This window comes from Lissotriton vulgaris, chromosome 4_1 (genome assembly GCF_964263255.1).
Source record: "Lissotriton vulgaris chromosome 4_1, aLisVul1.2, whole genome shotgun sequence".
Lineage (NCBI taxonomy): Eukaryota > Metazoa > Chordata > Amphibia > Caudata > Salamandridae > Lissotriton > Lissotriton vulgaris.
In genome coordinates, this window is record NC_141691.1 from 1,453,132,059 (window position 1) to 1,453,153,689 (window position 21,631).

Here is a 21,631-nt window from a genome sequence, read left to right on the forward strand (position 1 = left end):
CCCATTTCCCTCACTCAAGCGTTGGTAATCGCCTGAACCAAATTATGTCTGCCCTTGAGTTAGGCTACGCGAATGAACTTCTGGCCCTCCCAGTCCCATTTTCAACTACATTTAATGTCAGGGGCTCTTCAAGCATTATTGATTTTATATTGGTTTCCAGTAGTTTGGCGCCAACAATTCATGGATTTGCAACTGTCAATAATGCTGTAAGTGACCATTTTCCCAATACCCTTCTTGTTTCTATCCCCATTACCCAAACTGGGTTCACAAACATTAATCTTGGACAGAATGAATGGCTACTCTCTAAAGTGGATGAAAATCTACCCAGTGGTAATAACGTCCAAAATAGTAAAGCAAGCGTTACCACTAATTGAAATTTGTCTAAATCCTGACAGTACCCATAAAGAGATCTTGGCTAGTTACTCTAGTATTACTAAAATATTCCAAGACGTCCTATTTAGGAAAATAAAGACTAAAGGACATGTGGCCAAGGGGTGGTTTAACAAAGACTGTCCTAAAGCCTACACTAGATTGAAAACCGCCCTTCACAATACACCAAGAGATAGGGGTGAAATCATTAAATTAAGAAAGATCTATAATACAGCCTTAAAATCCCGTAAGGCAGAGCTAAAAAATCATTTGTGGAATCAACTCCACAAAAGCTGTATAGAGAAGGATCAGCAATAACCAACATAAGGTCTGGCTAATCTGCAGTAAGGCCAAGCCTCAAAGTTAGGAAACAACAACGAATTGCCAATACTGCAATTCACTTAGATCAATCTTAGGTCACGAAGAACAGACTCAAACTGGTTCTTCGAAAGACTTATTCTCTTGAATCAATTCATTTATTTAAAATTAGTAATCAAAAAACACATTTTTTTGGACATCAACTTATTCTTCGATATTCAAAAACCACATTAAGTATACAGGAGAGAAAAAGAACAGGGAAAAGAATCCTACCTAAAAGTGTTTACATTCACTTATACCACAAAATTGTAGCACTCATTCACTCATGTGTCTACATTCATACTCATATGTACAATTTTTCAAGCATCATGGAGAAGTGTTCAGAAGAAAGAAAAAGAAAAAAGGGAGGAGCACTCAAAAATGGCTAAAACTCTTTTCTATCGTCAAATGATACATTTAGAAGAACACATTTATACTTTTGGATAATAGGCCATCTACACAACTGTGCATATTCAAACAGTTTATTTTGAATTCTTAAAATGATTGGCCTAACACGATGATGGTCGACGCGTTTCGAGTTCCTTATGAAAGAGAACTCTCTTCAGGACCTCAGAATGGTGCTCTGCACTTTCAATTAAGTATGTAATTGCCTGACTGGTGTTATTCATTCATTGTAAATGATCTCGGTGGTTTCATGAAGGGAGCTTCAGTTGTAGGTGCAATTTAGAGTTTGATCTGGAAATTGCTTTAAGTGGATTCTCTTGTGGGTACTTCTTCAATTAGATGATTGATTTAATCTTTAGAGTTACTCGTTGTTGCCGCTGCTCGCCTCTCTCCCACTTGTCTGAATTCAACCAGCAAGTATAGTGAAGGATAGCACAAGCTTTTGGAGGGTCGTTAAAGCCCCCTTTCTGCAGGAGGAAAGGGAGCAGCCCAAAATAGATGTTGCTGTTGATGCAGAGACATGGGTCAACCACTATTCACATATATTTAGCTTAGATCAACGCGAGTCCGCAGATGGATCGGAAATTGAAAAAAGGGTTCTGTCCCCCCCACACACATCATTTCCAATTGAACTAAACCTCACCTATCTGGAGGTAGTGGAGGCCCTGTCAGTCAGTAAGGGAGGGAAAGCACCGGGCCCCGATGGGGTTCCGGTCGACTTGTTCAAACACAATCCGGACTTATGGTCCCCCATCTTGACCCAAGTGCTTGAAGCTGCCTGTGCCACAGGTTTGGTTGACTCATGGTCAGATTCAATAATTGTTCCCATTTTCAAAAAGGGAGACCGCCATAATCCAATATTGCTACTGTCCTATTTCCCTCCTTGACTCCCTCGGTAAGGTGGCGGGCCGCATCCTTTTGGAACGCATTCAAAGTTGAGCGGACGACCATAACATACTTTCTGACTTACAGTATGGTTTCAGGGAGGGACTAGGTACTGTGGACCAAGCACTTAATTTGTCCCTTATAATGGGGAAATATGTAGCAGCAAATGGTGGCTAACTATATATGACGTATGTAGATTTAACAGCGGCTTTCGACTGCGTCAACCACCTCAAGTTATGGACAATCCTTTTGGAAATGGGAATTGAGCTAGATTTGGTCAACTTCCTTCGCGAGCTTTATTCAGGGGCTATGGCAAGAGTGAGATATGGGTTTGGGGGCGAACTCACGGCGTCGTTTGGGGTGGAGAGGGGGTTAGGCAGGGCTGTGTCCTTGCCCCCTTCCTGTTCACCCTTTACACAAATGGGTTGGAAACAGCTATGCTGTAAGGGGGCTTGGACCCCCCTATATTGGCTCTCAGACAATACCAGCCCTCCTCTACGCCGACGACGCCGTGCTTCTGGCAAGAACACCACTAGAGCTTCAACCTAGTACTACTAGATACTACAAATTCATGGGTTCCCTGGATCTTAAGATTAATATCAAAAAAACATTTGTAATGTATTCAGGTACAGGAACTAAGATAACAACGGATGTTTTTATCGAAAATGTTAAGTTGGAAAGGACAAGTACATATTCGTATTTGGGCATTCTAATTGATAAAAAATCCTCATGGAAACAGACAATTGAAGGAAAGAAACTATTGTTTCTGAGGACTACAACCGCCCTCACATCATTCGCACCAAGACTAGGCAAAAGGTTAGCACCCGAAATGATTAAGATATATAAAGCCAAGTGTATTAGTGTTGCATGTTACGGGGCAGGAGTTTGGGGACACGCAAATGTGGATGCTTTGCAGAAAATAGAGAATAGCTTTTGGAAATATCTGCTCGCTCTCCCACAAAGTGCCTCGAATTTTTGTTGACATTTAGAATTGGGTATGGGGTATATTTCAGACACTATTAGACTCCAACCAATTTTTCTTTGGCACCGCGTCTGGACGTCCCCAAAATCCGAACTATCTCGAAACCTTCTCCGTGACTGCCTTATGCTTGAAAATAAGCTTAAGATTAAATGGCTCGCTTATGTGAAAAAAAATTCTATGACCTGGGCTTGGAGAGATATTATTTGCTTCCCTTAACTCTGTTGGAAGTATCCAGAAGCTCACTCAAAAAGATCTGTAGTTCACACTTGGAAGATTTAAGACTAAATATGGAGATAGGAAAAAGTTCAGTGCAATATACCTTAACTAACCAAACCTCTTTTGCCATGCAGCCTTATCTTTCCTATAAGCTGAGTAATTACGAGAAAGTGTTATTGACACATTTTAGGCTTAATATCTTTCACCGATTAGTGACATTTCCACATCCAAATGATTGGTCTAAGACTCTTTTGCCTTGCCCTTGCGATGAAGTTGCCCCTCAGTCACTGATACATACTGTCCTATTTTGCAAATTCTATATTGAGCCCAGGAAAACTTGGGTACTGACAATTTTAAAATATTGGGTTTACACAGGTATCGTCCCGCTCTTCTTATTCTCCAATCCCTGGAAGAAGAGCCATTTGCAAAGAAATATAGCTTGTTATTCTAAGTTCTGTATTAGACATCGAGCAAATCTTGGCTAAAACTAGTTTGATCTTGCAACAATATATTTTTATAATTGGATGTATTGGATTTTACTGTATTTTAACCGTATTTTAATCATTTAAATACTGAGTTATTGTATATCGTGATGATCTGTATATTCATTTAATTCTGTGAACTTTTATGGTTTTCTATGGGAACTTGGAAACCGAATAAAGGATTTTTGAATTTGAATTTGAGAGTTAGTGGGAACATGTAAGTGCATGTGAGTGAGTGAGAAAGTATCTGAAAGTGTAAGCGTGAAGGTGAGGTAGAGTGTGTCTGAAAGAATGAATTAATGAGAGCATGTGAGTGTAAGAGTGACTGAGAATGAGGGAGTGAGTAAGAGGGAGTGGAAGTAAGTGAAAGTATGAGTGAATCAGTGTAAGAATGAAAGTGAGTGTGAATGAGAAAGAGTGAGTGCAGGAGAGACTGAGAATGAATGAGTGTGCATGAGTGAGTGAAAATGAGTGGCAAGATGGTGTAATACATGCGAGTTTGCAGTTGGCCCCGGCATATAACACCTGCCTTAAATAGTCACCGATTGCATAATGCTCTCACAGGCGTACCGGAGGCAATTATTGGCATGAGAGGCAGCTCTGACTAAATACTGGCACAATGGCGGTCTAGAAGTAATTCTTGGCACAACGGGCAACCATGATAAATATTGGTTCTCGCATACCGGGTATAATTGCTGGCATATGGGGCATGTGTGGAAGAATGCTGGTATGCTTGAGAACATTCTTGGAGTAACTGAAGCAAAATACAACCTCAGGCTCACTGGAGGTACTTCTTGGGATAAAAGAGGAAAACCATGGCTGCAACCATGACAAAATACAAGTCCTGACATACTAGATGTCATTTTTACATAAGGGTCATCAATAATAAATATATTAAGATGGTATTAATTGCAAAATTCTGACACTGGCATATTTTTTGCAATTTTCGGCATAAGGGGGCACCCATGACAAATGCCCCTGGCACAATGAAGGTCATTTTTGACATATAGGGTATCAATAGCACATTTTGAGAACAATAAGGGTCAATTCCTAGGGAGCGTCATATTTCATAGACTTGGCACACCATGAAAGGATATCACTATTTAATGAGTACTGTCATTAAATGCCCCTTTTTGCTAAATTTTGTTGCTGGATTTTAGACTCTGCACACTGGGACACTGTGCCCAGTGCCCAGTCTATGTGCTCTGATCCCCAAAACATGGAGAAATTGGCTAATCCCTGATTGGTGTATTTAGCTTTTCTATAGGACCATAATATATAGTGTGGAAACAGACCCATGGAATGACATTTTAAAATTCACCTGTGGACTGCAACACTTATTGTACAATTCACCAGTGTGACTAATCACTTAGCTTCAGGCCTACCTCTGAAGCTTACCTGCAGCAGTGTACAATCTGTGGTTCGACCTGTAAAAACAACCCTTTTTCATGAGTAAAAGCCTCAGTTTTAATTATTAGTAAGTCACCTCTGTGTAGGCCTGTAACCCACAAGTAGGGTGCATAGTATTTACAAGTCAAATCTGTGGAAAATTAATGTTACCATGTCCTAGAGTGACAATGCCCTAAAAGATGTTTTCACTATTGCAGGCCTATCTGTTCTATGAAGAAAATCAGAGTACAAATTAAAATACTATGGGCCCAATTCACAAAGGTAAACTTACTCTTTTGTGTAAGTTTACTTTTTTTATTTATTCACAAACAAACAATTTAATAATAACTTTAGGACTGCAGAGACTCTGCCATTGGGGCGGAGAACTCCACATATAAAAAGATAGGACAGACATATCTTCACATTTGCAGAGTTCTCGTCCCGACTGGGGAGTCTCCTTAGTCAGTTAGTTAGTATTACATTTATGTTTGTGAAAACCCAAAAAGAGTAAAATGGCATTAAAGTATACGTTTACCTTTGTGCATCAGGCCCTAATAATGCATTTCGGGAATGGGACCAGCTAAACAAATAATTCAACAACTAATAGTAATAGTTATTAAAAGCCCATTTCAGTGGTGCAGTCAGATTTTTAATGAATATTACCCGAAAGTCACCTTTTCTCTGCCTGAAGTTCCTTGAGGCTAATTTGCATTAGCTCTCCAGTTTCTCCCAGCCTGTAATTGGACTGAATAAGGTGTGACATTCCTCCCAAGATCACATAATAGGATGACCTGACTGGGCAGATATGACTCCTCTGAGCTCAGTAGATTATGCATGTTGAGGCATGTGCCCTCCTGTTGACCCCACAGTGTCAAATCCTGCATGACAGGACTATCTAATGCACATGAAAAGTGTTGCACTCTTCAAAGAGAGCAAACAGGATGCCATGGTAATGCTTATGCATCCCCTGTCTGGTTGGTGATGGACCTTGCTATTGTCCTACCACATTGCTGTGTCTGGGTTTGTTATGGGTACAGTACCAGCTTCAAATTAGATGTTAGTGTTAGGTGTGGGAGGACACTAGTATTACTATTGTAAACTTCCCAATCTTACCCCCAGCCACAGAGTCGAAGTTTAGTATCGACGAAGACCTTCACCATCTTGAATTCGCCATGATACAGTCCTTTTGGCAAGTTTGAAAGTTCAGTAAACAGGTTCTATTACGAAAGTAGGAAGGTCAGGGGCGCTGAACCATTATTTCATTGGTCAGAAAAGGACTAGGAGTGTCTTAGGGTGTTCCTAACCCACAGGCTTGTGAACCCTACAAAGCTGGACCTGCTGGACATGCAAAAGGATACCAGGAAGACCAAACCTGTTGCACTTGGCATCTGTGACCAGTGAGAAGGACCTGAAAAGGTTGGACCACCGTCCACTTTAAATCTAAGGACAAAAATTCAGAATGGCTGATCCACTGGTTGGTTCCAAGAACAAAAAAAACTGATGAGAAAATATTTGTGAAGGATCCCAGCAGGCCAGGGGCAACTGGACCAGGAGTGAACTTTGCTGTTGCCATCTGACTGACCCTGGGAGTCTCTAAGTGCACCCATGGGGCCCTGGTTGGGCGAGGGCTTAGGAGTGTAAACTTGTGGTTGTGTGGGTACCAAAAGAAATGTGGTGATTTTTTTAAGCGGTTTCTCAAAATCTTCGAGTACTGACCGCGAAAAGTATTCTGTTTGCAGTTCCACAGAATTAGATTGACTTCCAAGATTGTCCCAGGCAGAGAGGAGTTTTCTCTTAGGATAATGGCGAATTCCCTTTTCAGACTCAAACTTAATCCTTTTTTCAAACTTCTCTACTTCCAGGGTCCTTGATTAATGTTTGCGATTTTGGTGTCATTTTGTTTATTATTTTTATAAATTAGAGTGGGATTTTTTACTGTGTCGTGTTTTTGACATTTTAACTGTTTAATTACTTTTAAATGCTTTGCATATATTCTCTAAGTTAAGCACTTCTGTTCTGTGCCATAACTACAAGGGATTTAGGTCAGGTTTAAATTAATGAAACCTTTGATTGGACCTGACAAGTTAGTGACATTATTACTTCTGGTGGACTACCATCCAATGCAATTGATAATTCATTATCTCACAAGTACCATTTCAGATCCTACAGCTTTTTTTTGCAAATGTAGGTGAAAATTGTCCTTTTAAATGCACTATTTAATACCATTTTGTGTAAACTTGTCTTGTGGGGGAGAGCCCAACACTCATCTGAACCATAATAGAAGATGTCTGGCTCATTTGCATGCTACAATTTAGGGCATTACGTCCTACCACTTTCAAAGATCATGTTAGCAACATAATATAGGTGGTATCCAAAATCGACATGTGCTTGGGTTATGTTAAATTAATCATGCAGTTATCATAGAACTTCAGCTTTGTGAATTATTGTGATGTCTTCATGGTTAAGGCCATCTGACACCACTTCCTGTACGTCATTCCTGGTCAAAGATCATATGATGTAATATCCAGTGATTTCATTAGGGACGAAGGGTGTGTGATATCACTTCCACTTAGGTTTTCAGGGGGGACCTCCAAGGTGCTCTCGGAGTGCATTTATTAATAAATCCAGCACTGGCACCTGTGTGGGTTTATCAAGACGAAGTGTTTAGTACCAAACACCTTGGCGTACATGGAAGCCATCATGTAGCTGAAGAACTTGTCACCATGAGTGTCCAGCCCATATACTCATCATGGCGTCCCTGTATACTTGTAATATCTATGGGTGAGCTTGGATCTCACAGAAACACATCCACTACCGAAGATATACCCACACATGGGTATAGTGCACCCTGCCTCAAGGCGGTAAGTCCTTCCATAGATGATGACTTACCTACACCACATGCAGTGCTTGGTAGGCATGGAACACAGGGATGTGTGAATTCATACCATGTGGAGCTACGTTACGCTCCATCCACCAGTCGCACAGTCAATTTGGAAAATATTCAAAAGACTCCATAATTAGTTAAATCATCCATTGTAATCTATTGTTAGTCCCTGTTTAATTTAATAACTTTCTCTTTCTATCCAGGCCATTTTAGTACTAAGTAGAAATACATAATTCAGCCTAGGCAGCTGTATTCACTTTGACCCGATTCTTCAGGGATAGCTATAAATTGAAATTAAAAACCACAATTATTATATATTACCACTTTAGGCGTAAAGCAAAAACTGCTGTATCTCACAACATCTTACACTCTATAGTCCATGGAAGTTTGGTACAAACAATTTGCATACACTCGTGCCTCTTAAATCCCAAACATTGTCTTACTTAACATTGTGAATATAAAAACTAAATGTACAACATCAACCAAAAGCTCCTCCTGTATAGCTCAATGCCACCCAATGTCTACCAAACTGTCCCCCATGTCATGAAAACTTCCCCAAAACATCCATAATTATTTGCACCTGCACATACTAAATACTGTTCCTAGTCGTTATACCTTCTCATCTCCTCCTCTCCGCTGCACCATGTGAATGCAACAAACAGTAATCCGTTGTTTCGTGGTCTCAAATTAGACCCACCCAATATTGCTTCCTTCATTAACCCTCCCCTACTTGCATTCCAAATGGTGCCACAATTAATTTTGCTTGCCCGAGCTGCGTCATATTCACAAGAATACGGCGCATTCCTGAACTCATCCCTGTGCTGGTTGGTGCACAAACAGCACCGAGCACCAACGCAGACAAGCTTGCACCATGGGGCAGGGTGTCTGCATTGCAAGGATGATTGTTGTGCAGGAAGGGACACCTTCCTACACACAAACAATTATTAATGGTGTTTTTCTCCTTCTGTGTGCACTGCAGAATGCAGCACAAATCGAAAGAGCAAAAAATGAGGAGGAATAAAAGTATTTCTCCTTGTTGCACCACCCTTATACCTCCCCTGGGCAGGCATAAGTTTTTGGCGCTGCATCAGATTTCGGATTCCTTGTAAATCTGGGGCAGTCTCAAAAAGCTAGAGGTGTTGCTGGGAGCACCCACTTTAATGCTGAGATCTACGTCAAAAGGAATGATATTTACAAGGACACTTTAAACTACTGCCTTGTAAATATGGAGCAGGACCCAGTGCCACTAGAGCATCGCAAAAAGTGATGCTCTGGTGGTGCAGGGGCCCTGTACATAAGCCCCTAAGTGTATTGCATATAACACTTTTGTGATTGCAACTCTGTGAATATATGGCGAACAGGATTTGTGAATGCAGAAGTGTTTCCGATATTCGACCCATAGTGTTCATACTATTTATTTAATGTGGATGCGGAAGAAACGAGTCTTTGCAAAATTAACCACCATCCTAATTGTGGACATAGTAATTCGGGATTATAACGAACATAATAATGCTGATAATGTAATACGTCATATAATTTATCAACTTTTTAATTTTGTTCAGTAATAACTCGGATTCAGATAAATACTACAGGAGTTCTATGCATACAAACACATATGTCTATAATTTATGTATTAAACAGGAAAACATCAACATTAGGTGATATCACGGAACTTTTAACAGACGAAGAGTTTGGAGAAGGACTTTACAAAGTTAAAATTTGCTCATGGGCGTACTGGAAGAAAGCGAGCATCACCCCATTCTACGAAAATGTGCAAGTAAGTGGTATACTGTGCTTTCAGGAAGCATCACCTGAGACTTCAAAACTAACTGAGGCATGGAACTCATTATACTGTTTCTGTGTCCAAGAAAGCATGTAATTATGTTTTACCACAAACTTTCCAGTCGTACCATGTTCAGCATTCTAGAATTGTGTATCAATACAATTTGGGTTTGATTATTAAAAAAGAGTATGTCCAGTCCTGTCCAGGCTGGGCAGGACGTTATTCCACGGGCATTTTCCTGGCGGGCTGGAGCCTTGGAGCAGATCGAGGAGAAGAGAGCGGGGCTGGTTAGAGCTTTAAGCCAGGCAAGAAGGGCTGCTTTTCGGTTCCTAAGACCTGCCCTGAGTCTAAGTGCCATGTCATCAAGCCCAATATCACCGCTTTAGCTGCCGTTTTTGGCCAAAAAGCGGCGATTAAAATATCTCACTATTATCAAGGACATGCTAGCACGTGTTTCCTTGCGTTTTCACTCCATTTTACAAGTCAGCGATTTTTATCGCTAATGACATGCAAAGTTGGCGTTCCTCACAATGTCTGCATGATAGGCGATGCAAACTCAACATCGCACTATTTACAATGCGGCCCCAGCGTAAAGAAAAGCCTCCCTAACCACGGTTATCGCCGTGTTGTAACGCCTGCTTTCAACTTTACTTAGCTATCTTCACACTGGGAGGAGGATTGACAGCTTAAATCCACACTCCCCTATTAGCAAGCTTTTCTGACATTATCGCTGGATTTCCCACAATAATCTTGATTATTGCCGTCTGTCCCTGGTTTTACTTCACCTAATTGCTAAGCGTTGTTGCTATGCCGCTAACATGGCGTAGTAAACTAGCGATAGACGGCGATATTTAAAAACGCTCTATGCACGTTTTAGCGATAATTATCACTTGTCCTTGTTGATATGCCCCTTTGTCTACTACTCAAAGGCTTACATTTATATATTTTTTGAAATGTATCTGCTTTAGGAGAGGTACAAAAATTCATCAATGTTGTGCATGTAAATCTATGAAATTGGTAGATTTCCAGCCATGCACTTCTTCATACACTTCTTCCATTGAATGCTTGGTCAGAAAGCAGATGCTTTTCAGAACAGTTGATTTCAAGTGAAAAGTTTACATTCAGGTCTGCAGATTTTCCTTTCCAGCATGGAAACCATTCTATGGGGCATATTAACAAGGAAAAGCGATAATTATTGCTAAACGTGCATAGCTTGTTTTTAAATATCGCTGTCTATTGCTGTTTTAATTCACAATGTTAGTGGCATATCAGCAACGCTTAGCACTTAGGTGAAGTAATACACAGGGATAGACAGAGATAATCAAGGTTACCAAGGGAAATCTAGCAATATTGCCAGAGAAGCTTGCTAATAGGGCAGTGTGGATTTAAGCTGTCAATCCACCTCCCATTGTGAAGATAGCTAAGTAAAGTTGAAAGCAGGCGCTACAATCTGGCGATAACCGTGGTTAAGTTAAGGTAAGAGAGAAGACCCCTCGTGTTCCAGGTAACAGGGTACTATAAGACCAAGTAAGTCTAGAGAAAATCCCTGGAATCTTATTAAGAAATTACGGTGTATAGGGGACAGATGTTATATTTTGTCCACAGGGCCCCTAGTCCTATGGTCAAGGGATACACCAGAAACCAAAGTATGACGTTTACAATCTTTTATTAAAAATAAAAACCTGGTATTAAAATTTCAGAAAAAATCAATCCATTTTTCTGAAAGCTTATAATTCTTTCGAAAAAATAATACAGTGTCAACAAGGTAAATTGCAATTTATATTAATAAAATTTGGTTAAAAAGAACACATAAATCACATATTCTGAATTTAAAAAAAGAAAATTACATACAGATCTAAACATAAACATATGCAGCACAATAATATCAGTAACACAAGATATACAGAACAAAACCCCAATTCTACTGCTTGCTCGAATGTTGTATCTACTGATCTGTGGGATCCAATAGCCTTACTTAGTTTGCATTACTATACCACAATTGCTAGGTTTGCATGCAGTTGGTATCTTCTAGGCTTTATTGGATTCTCATTCTTTTCCGGGCGTCGACGCGTTTCGGTGTTAGAACCCTTGATGCGGTCACACCTTCCTCAGGACAATTAATACTGGGGTCCTCAATTTCACAATAAAAGTTTCTTTCTGTAGAGGTAATGGCAGGAGAGCACGATAGTGCACTTAAGATCTTCCTTAGCAGTCAGTTTCCCTTGCTTCTTGGGATGTTTCTTTATGTTGCAAATCATGGATCATTTTTATCTTCTGGTATGTAGTTTAGACATTTTCATATATTTCATATATCATTAAAAATTTCTCGTGGTGCCTTCCGCTTTTCGGATTCCACGTATAGATGCTTCGTGGGTATCTTTTCTTAGGTTTTAAAAACGATTTCCCACATATATCCTTGGTAACAGGGGGTAGGTTATTTGGCGTTTGTCTGCGGTTCCAAAACTCGATATGTTCTGTCGTCTTACACGCCGTGCTTCCCCTCCTGTGTGCCGGTCTCCAAAAATAATAACCGTGGTTAACCCAGCTTTTCTTATCGCTGAGGCCTCATTGTAAATAGTATGATGTTGTGTTTGCATCGTCTATCATGCAGACATTGCGAGGAAAGCCCATTTTGCACGTCATTAGCGATAATAATCGCTGACATGCATAGTGGAGTAAAAACAGCTGCCAACTCAAGAAAACACAAGTTAGCGTGTCTTTAATAATAGTGAGGCATTGGACTTGATAATATGGCCCTATTTTATTAAGAAAAATCTTTTCCGCTTATTCCCGGAAAATCAAGGATATGTGGGTCACTTTGCCAGACAAAATGAACACTTAGGGCCGTATTATCAAGAACGGGCAAAAACATTATCACCGCTTTAGTGGCAGGAAACTGCCGCTAAAGGGGCGATAAGGAGCTTGATAAAATGCCCTAGAGAATTCCAATAGAAGCCCAGGTTCTGGTTTGAAGGATATCAAACCTGGGCTTCTATTGCAATTCTCCAAAGCATATTATCAAGCCCCTTATCGTCGTTTTAGGGGAAGTTTCCTAACGCTAAGGCGGCGATAATGTTATGCCAGTTCTTCATCATATGGCCCTGAGGCTCTCATTAAATAACCATGGTAATTCTGGAAGTTAAAACCACCCAAGGAAATATCGATACTGTGGGGCAGGGCTATTCGCCAATGCAATATTTGCTCTCCAATCGTTCTGTAGGTTAAAATGCAGAATAACGTAATACTGCACGTTAGCCTCCCCAGCCCCAATGAGAGGCAAAACTAACAAGCTTGCACTTCTTTACCACGCACATTTTGACCTAATGAAATTTCTGGAGGAAGAATCCCTGGTCAGCATGGTATTCATGAACCACTTGGATTCCCAATATCGTGGCAACACGTTTGCACACAATTCACGTTCACGACTGCCATTGGAATGGGGGCATTCATACAACATTTTTGGAGTAGAGTTATTTATGTATTTTAGTTGGGAAAATGTGATACTTACAAAATGATGCCTGTGGGATTTCCGACTAACAATGTTTCACTTTGAAACTGCCCTGCTCTTTCTCCAGCAACACCTATAGTCCCACCACCTAATTTATGATGGAGTAAAAGCCTGGAACCTGGGGGATCTGCTGCAGTTGTAAATTGCTTTTGCAGGGCTACCTGTCTGAGTAGCCTGATTATGTGACCCAGGAAGTTTCAGTTGTGACCAGAGACACGTTTTCCAATTCTAAAACAATTTCAGTTGAGTAATATAGGATGCAATGTGCATGGGTTCAGTTAGCACCAAAGCCGGGTGGCATTTTTTTATACATCTTTCTTGCTTTGAAAAAACGTGAAATGCACTCAAGAGTATGTAATATACTGGGTTGCAACACCAACTTTTATCAATATTGTACTCATTATGAATACATTTATCATATACGCATTTTACAGTTATACTTTGAACCAAAACATTTTCCTGAAATAGAAAAATAATACATTCTTGGAGATGGAGTTGGTTGCACCTAATTTGAAAATCCCCTTTAGATGTTTGAGGAAGTGTCTCCAGTCTGCCCTAGCCTGTGGCCAAAAGTTGCTTCGTTTGACTTAGCTGACATTACATGACCCATCTTGGGTTTAATGATTGCATTCTAACAGATTACTGCCCTCATTGTCCTTACAGGAATAGTTGCTGGGCCAGCAGAGGCGGGCAGCAAATGTAAGCGTGGTGTGGCAGTGGGGCAGAATAGGTGTTGTTTATTTATTTAATTATACCTATTCCGTAATCTATTGATTTGCGCCTCGTGCCCTCACTGCCCCCACTCAGCCCCAATGTGCTTACATTTGCCGGCCACCCCTGGACTCCAGGGCATCTTTCTTTAGGCTTTCAGTTGTCAAAAGTCCCAAGTAGGTGCCACCCACTAATAATATAAAAACAAGAAAACGTTTTCGCAGTCCTTATATATTGGAAAGGAGAAAAGAAATAGGGACAATGTAGCCTAATAGATTGAAATCCGAAAGGCTAGAAAAACTGTCCCCTGTGGGCAGCAGATGAGCCAATTCTTTTTTCTGGCTCCTGGTGACAGAATCCTGAAGAACTGAGCTTGACCTTTTAAAAGTTTATTCTTACCTTTCAAAAACATCTTCATGCAGCATCTTTAGAGACAAATAGTACATTTTAACTGATTCCCAAAAGGAAACTTTTTTGTCTTCACAAAGAGCCTTCCCTTTTTGTGAAGTGGCCACCTTAGGGAAGAAAAAAAAACAGACCCTCATGCTGCATGTATTGTGTGCCTTCTCGCTTCATATCATCTATACTATTGACAAATTTGTCAGGAAATGTCCTGGGTTTGAAGGACAGGGAGAAGATCAAGTTACAGAGACCGGTGGAGGACTACCAGAGGCATGAAGAAGGATATACCTGAAGTTTTGAGGGTCATGGAGGTGGTGCTCCCCCACCACAGTTGTTTCCACAATTTCCAGGGATTCCTCATGAGGAGTGTCCAGGAAAGGATCACAGAAGTGAAAACGTGGAGCACTTTGATTTTGAGATCCATGCTATCCAAGGTGGGATAAATGGTGATGTGTTTACAGTCAAGTGTAAATGTATGTAAATGTATAGGCATTTATATAGCGCACTACTTACCCGTAGGGTCCCAAGGCGCTTCAATCGCTGCGAAACCCTTCCTGGCTTCCCTGAGAGATGGTCCCTTAATGGGTATCTCCAGGGTGAGACCAGGCATCCCCGGCGGTCTAGTGGGGCCGTTAGTGAAGATGAGGCAAGCTAATGCCCAGAGTTGCCGAGTGTGATCGCTGATCAGAGTGGGCACCGAGGCGAGAGAATTATCGAGTCCGCTGACCCTGGTCCAGAAACCTGCCTCGCCGGGAATCGAACCCTGGTCCCGGCCGTCCTCTGCTCTCGGGTCTGCCGCCTCTAACCAGTGAGCCACACTACTTAAGTGCCGACATCAAGCAAGGTAGGTATGTTGAAGTCTGTCAGGTCACAGTCAAACACAACATCATTGTTTAGGAGGCGCTTGACATTGACGAAATCATCACCGTATAGGTCCTTCTACCTATCATTTGAATTGGTCAACAAGATGAAAAAAAGAGAATAACGTGAATATCATATTCAGACTACTCCAGGACATAATCACAGTCGTAGAGCATTCTCACTGGCATTGAACCTATCATCTGCCTAAAATCACAGATTGCCATCTCCGGAGGATTGTACTCTCCAGTTCTTCAACATTCTGCATCAGTGATGCCTAGATGCCTGTTCCACCTCAACCTATCTTGCCTACACCTACAGTGACTCTGTATACTGTGTTGTGGTACCAGATACTCTTGCCACTTCCATCTCTATGATCAGACATCCTAGCTCAAGAGATACCACTGTTTTAAGATATTTAAGGCAACACTCTTTTCATTGGCATTCAAGATCACATGGTTCAAAATCTACTTATTGATCTTGACCAATATGATGCTCTAGATGTCTACATCTTTATACTTCCTCTCAGGCACTTTGGAGGACACGTAGGATCTCTATTGGGCTGCCGTTAACTCTGTTTCTTGTTGGTGTTCTCCTTAAGGTTGGTCCATGGACATGGACATGCCATCCCAAACCTTTGTGACAGGTGATTACTTGTTATGTTGGAAACTTATCACAGCATCTTGCTGGAGTTGGGAATAGTCCATCTGGGCCTCAAATCTTTCCTACTGAGTTTCAAAACTACATCCCTGCTAGCTGAGTCTGGTAGTTTAGTGGACTAATGCATCCACTGTAGGGGCCTCTATTCGACCTCATGGTCATTGGTTCTAATGCGTCCACTTGTAGGGGCCTGTGTTCTACCTCATAGTCACAGGTTCTGATCCCAACGGGTCCACTCAGCCTTTAATACTTCCGAGGTCGATAAAATGAGTACCATTGCATTGGGTAGAAATAAACATCTGTTAGTGCTGAGATACTCTTGGGTGAACATGGCTTTACAAATACACAAGTTATGTTTGTTCAAACAAACAAAAGAGCAACAACACATTACATCAATGATTGATGCTCTACTCACAGATGACAATATCAATATTAACCAATATGCTGATGATATACACAACTCTTCTTGATGAATGTTGCACCTGCTTCAGACAGCCAGCGTCTGAAACACAGGCTGCACATCATCCAGATCTGGATGTCCAGTGCCTACCTGAACCTCTCTTAATCAAGACAGAATACCTGCCTGTTATTTGCCAGGAACAACAGGCAAGAAACAGTACAAACCTGGTATTATTGACATAAACCTTGATGGCTTTAACCTCCAACTTTCACTGAAAGTCAAGTTACTTAGATTCCCTTGGACAGTGACTTCACCCGTAAGAAACGCACTGCCAAAAAAAGTAACAGTTTACTCTTTTAAAGAAAATGAAACTGTTTCTTACTGATACGAATTTAGAACTCTTGTTCAAGCTCTTATACTCTTCCATCTGGATCATCCTAGTAGTCTGTTCCCTGGCCTCCCAGACTCCACACTGACACCCCTCAAGGGCATTCTACACGTTGCAGAGTGTCTCATCCAGAATAAGTATGATTGGATTGTCCTCAGCCTGATGAAGCTTCTTGTCTTCCCATGCCGTCCCGCACCATATTCAAATCCAGCTCCATAATTTACAAAACCATCACGACCAGGACCCCCTTTTATCGTGCAGACACCTTACCATTTCTTGTGACTTTTTGTACGCCCTCAGCCAGTACACAACAGGCTTCAGACTAAAAAGTGTAAACAAGAAAAAAACAAGGCAGCAGCCCTTTTTCTTCACTGCACCTGGGATCTCAAACAACAACCCTGTATCCATTAGGACCGCCACAACCTTTCACCAGTTAAGGACACAAGTAAAGACTACTGCATTGCAATGCATTAACAGTTTACAAACCAGTTTCCTGTTGTTAGATTTGACAGTCATTGACGTGGTCTTCCCCAAACATTTTGTCTATTCGCCTCCTTTTGTTGCTATTTGTTTTTGTTGGCTTTAGGACATTGCACACTTTAACACTGGTTGTGCACTTTGCCACTATTAACCAGTGTTAAAGTGTTTCTTCTTACTCCTTAAAACATAGTAAAATTGGCCTACATCTGATTGATACAATTAATGCAGTTATAAGTCCCTAGTAAAGTGGTACTTCATATACCCAGGGACTGTAAATTAAATGCTACTGGTGGGCCTGTAGCACAAATTGTGCAAACCACTTAAGTAGCACTTCAAAACATGTTTCAGGCCAGCCGTTGGAGCCTGTGTGCAGTTTTAAACTGCCAATTCGACTTAACCAGCCACTAGTGTAAGCAGCAGTGTATTTAAAATGTTGGACAAGTACTTTACCTTTTACATGTCCTGGTAGTGGAAAACTCTTAAATTATATTTTCACTACTGTGAGGCCTACCTTTCCCATACTATAACATTGCATTACCTTATTATAAGTAATACGGTGTAACTCTTGTTTGGGAACAGGTAGAAATGTCATGTTTAGTCTGAAATGGTTTATAAATTAAAATTCTCTTTAATGGTAAAGTCGGGATTTAAGACACAATTCTGAAAAAGGCCCTTTTCGGAAATTGGAATGTTCTTGTCCTAACCATTTGGTGCCTGAAGCCCGTGTCCTGCGCTACATGACTAACTATAACGGAGGAATTTCAAAGGTTTTGTATGAGTGAAATGTCCAGCTAACTATAACATGTGTGAAACGTTTGGTTTTTTCAGTGAATTTCTAAGGTTTTTTAAATACTAATTCCTTACTATAACGTGTGTAAAACCTATGGTTTTTCTTTGAATTTTCAAGGTTTTTTAAATGCTAATTCCGAACTGTAATGTGGCTGAATTTTTTTTTTTTTCAGTGAATCAGCAAGGTTTTTTAAATGCTAATTCCTAACTATAACGTGTGTGAAAGCTATGGTTTTTTCAGTGAATATATATCAAAATCAAAAATTCGCCAAACTGTGGAAAAGCCTGCAACAGGTAGTTATTGCTGCCATCATTTATTGAAGGTTTGCCATGCACAGGAGGAAAATACTGCCTGCTACAATGTCCAATTGTCTGTCTGACGCGTTTCATGCTCTTCGGCATTTCATCAGGGACTCTGGATAGTGAGCTGCTTTGCGGGATTACGTTTTTAAACACCTGAGTTTATTTAACAAGTCTCCGCCTCAGTGGGCGTATCCACACAGTGAATTCTGGTACTTGCAGTGCTTATTTATTACCACAGTGGGCCGTATGCCTTCATGCGCTCTCTTCCACAATATAATACCCCAGTGGATTGAGGCATATACTTGTCCTCCAAAACCGGCCTCTTATTACCTCCAATCCAGCTCCTGTTCCTTACGCCGCTGCACCTTCTGGCGCCGCAGCAGGTCCGTTATTAAAACAGCGGGGCTCCTCCGCGACCCAGGCGTGGCCGCTAACATCAAATTCAAAAATTCGCCAAACTGTGGAAAAGCTCGCAACAGGTAGGTATTGCTGACATCATTTATTGAAGGTTTGCCGTGCACAGGAGGAAAATACTGCCTGCTACAATGTCCAATTGTCTGTCCGACGCCTTTCATGCTCTTTGAAATTTCATCAGGGACTCTGGATAGTGAGCTGCTTTGCGGCATTACGTTTTTAAACACCTGAGTTTACTTAACAAGTCTACGCCTCAGTGGGCGTATCCACACAGTGAATTCTGGTACTTGCAGTGCAGTGCAGGACAAGTATATGCCTCAACCCACTGGGGTATTATATTGTGGAACAGAGCGCATGAAGGCATACGGCCCACTGTGGTGATAAATAAGCACTGCAAGTACCAGAATTCACTGTGTGGATAATCCCACTGTATATATATATATATATATATACACACACACACACTGGAAAACTAAACACCCACTTCCCGTACAAAGAAGTAGAAAGTTTGCATGTCTGCAGCCTTTCTTATTTTTCACCTTATTCATCTTCCGCTCAATCAACACATCATCCACACATACACACACCTACTTGCTGCCTTTCTTGGCTGGGGTTATGAATTATTGTTCTTTAATTCAAATTCAAAGTGCAGGCCTTGATCAAGCCTTTTAATTGTAACAACTACCCCAGCCGAAGTCACAGTGAAATTTGGACCCTTGCTCCCTTTCTTGGCTGGGGTTATCAAGTATTCTTCAATTTGATATTCTGATTCAAACTCAAAGCCCTTTATCGAGCCTTTTTGGTGTAACTACTGTTGCAGGGATTCTGCTCCTACACAAAACTGTACATAAAGACTTAGGACCTCAGTGAATTACAGTGTTCCAAAACCCACCTTAGTATCCAAACCCCCTAACAGACTAGCAATCAGTGACTCATTGGTTCTTCGTCCTATAGCAAAAACACCAATAACTAGTCAACCCAGAACATGCAACTTAGATTACCTCAAGTAAGGTAGATAACAAGAGCACTCTTTCGTTATAGTCTTACACCAGTCCAAAACAAGCAGTAAATAAAGACACGTGCAAGTTTGAAATGTTTATTTCTAACGTCGTAATCTCATGCGCAGTACCTTAGATAATACAAGCAAACATATTATCAGAAACAAGGTTGTCAGCATTGTTACTATTCCATTAAATACAAAGGGAGAAATCATCTTATAATGCTAAAGGGAAACAGATTTAAAATATACCTAGATTTCACACTCCCTATCTAACAGGTTAGTTTATAACTACAGAAGGTTTCATAGGATTACATGGGCGGACCCATACCTCTGGTACTCAGCAGTAGTGGATCACATTGAGTTCTGCACAAACTGTCAGGAAACGAATGTTCTCCAACTGTGTGTAATCATGCCTGCACACTGCATTATTAAACGTGCCAGTATAAGAGGTGGCCACAGCTGCATATGTGTTATGGCTCGAATGTGCGAGGATCACAGACACAGTTTCCAAGATAACCTTGATGTTCCATGCTCTCACTATACACTCTAAACTAGCGAGGCAGTCTACAAATGTAGCATTACAAATTATTCTCATGTGAAGCAAAATACTCAGCCTTCTCTAAATAATATCGCAAGTGCGTGTCGTGTGCAAAGCAGAGCAGGAAAGCAAAAATGGTGTCTAAGCTTCTAATAAACCCATGCTAACTTAACACTGTATGAGTGCAAGCCTCAGCCCCACAGCACCCTTTCTTGATCAAAGCACGTGATATAAACGTGGATGAATTAGGAACGCAGAGTCCAAGCCTAAAAAGCAGAGTCAAGTTCACATTTCCCAAAAAAAGTTATTCACTCTTTGATAGAAAGCAGTAACTAAATAATAAAGAATATGTAGAAAAATCAAAGAGTCTTAATCCAACAGCGTGTAAGCACAGTATGTAGCAACAGCCTCCAACAGGAAGTCCTTGTTCTCATCTGAAAACATTTCAGCCATCCAATTCAATAGTGGGAATGAACATACATGTTCCTCAACCACCGGAGCCTCTATCACCATCGGAGGAAAACTCGGGTCATCTTCAATGTAACTGCGTGCCAAGAAGTCATGCGCCGCTACAAAAACATTCCAACGTCCCATTATTCCATGTATCGCTGCTAAGGCCATAATCCTGCCGTCAGAACAGAGCAAGTCATGAACCACTAAGGGACTCATCAGCTGGTCATAATCCTCATTGGGAGACCCCGTACTGCAGAGACACAAATCCAGGGCCCAGTCGAAATCGCAGCTCAGGCAATGGAAGACAGGTTGAACGCATGTGAAAAAGGAAAATCGAAACGATAATCCATAAACTGCACTCAATGTAGCTAGAGGCAGCGCTCCGTAATACTAAGCATTCGGTTGCACACCAGCAACAGCCGAGAAATATTGTCGTGTGCTGCAGGATGTGCATCCATATTTAAGTAAACAAATTAATTGAAGCACACCAGCAACTAATGCGAGTATTAAGGGGAATCCACCAACGATACTGGAAAAAATTGAAGGGAAAAATGCCAAAAAGACACAAAATATAGTTTGAAAAGAAGTCACAAGGCCACTGCTTATAACTTTAAAAAAGTAAAGTAACTCCGTAGTCAAGGACGCATTAAAGATAGTCTGAATTAACTCCCCAAAATGCAGGGGCAGGTCTGTATTTAATAAAGCATGCACCTCTGTGCGGGTGTTTGCTACATGAAGGACAAATGTTTCTCTAGCAGATGTAAGAGCGACCTCTTTTTGAGACAATAGTGCTCTTATACAGCTCATTTGGTTGACTCTTCTTCCAAGGTGGGAATCAACGGCCAGATAGAAACATCCATCTTCCCATGCAGAGGAGTAAACACAACTTTTTTATAGCAAACCACACGCTCAGTTACCGTAATCATGTAACCGATACCTGCTAACATTGCACAACAATCTGCCTTATTTCAAATT

The 21,631-nt window shown here is 41.0% G+C and overlaps 1 protein-coding gene across 1 annotated transcript in view; it reads left to right on the forward strand.

Moving 5' to 3' along the window:
* The window catches only part of LOC147724097 (transthyretin-like), a 52,866-nt gene that overhangs the window by 21,681 nt on the left and 9,554 nt on the right, over positions 1–21,631 (forward strand). Inside the window, exon 3 of the mRNA XM_086965678.1 lies at positions 9,611–9,746. Within this exon, the coding sequence (XP_086821804.1) occupies positions 9,611–9,746 (136 nt within the window). The remainder of the gene's footprint in view (positions 1–9,610; positions 9,747–21,631) is intronic.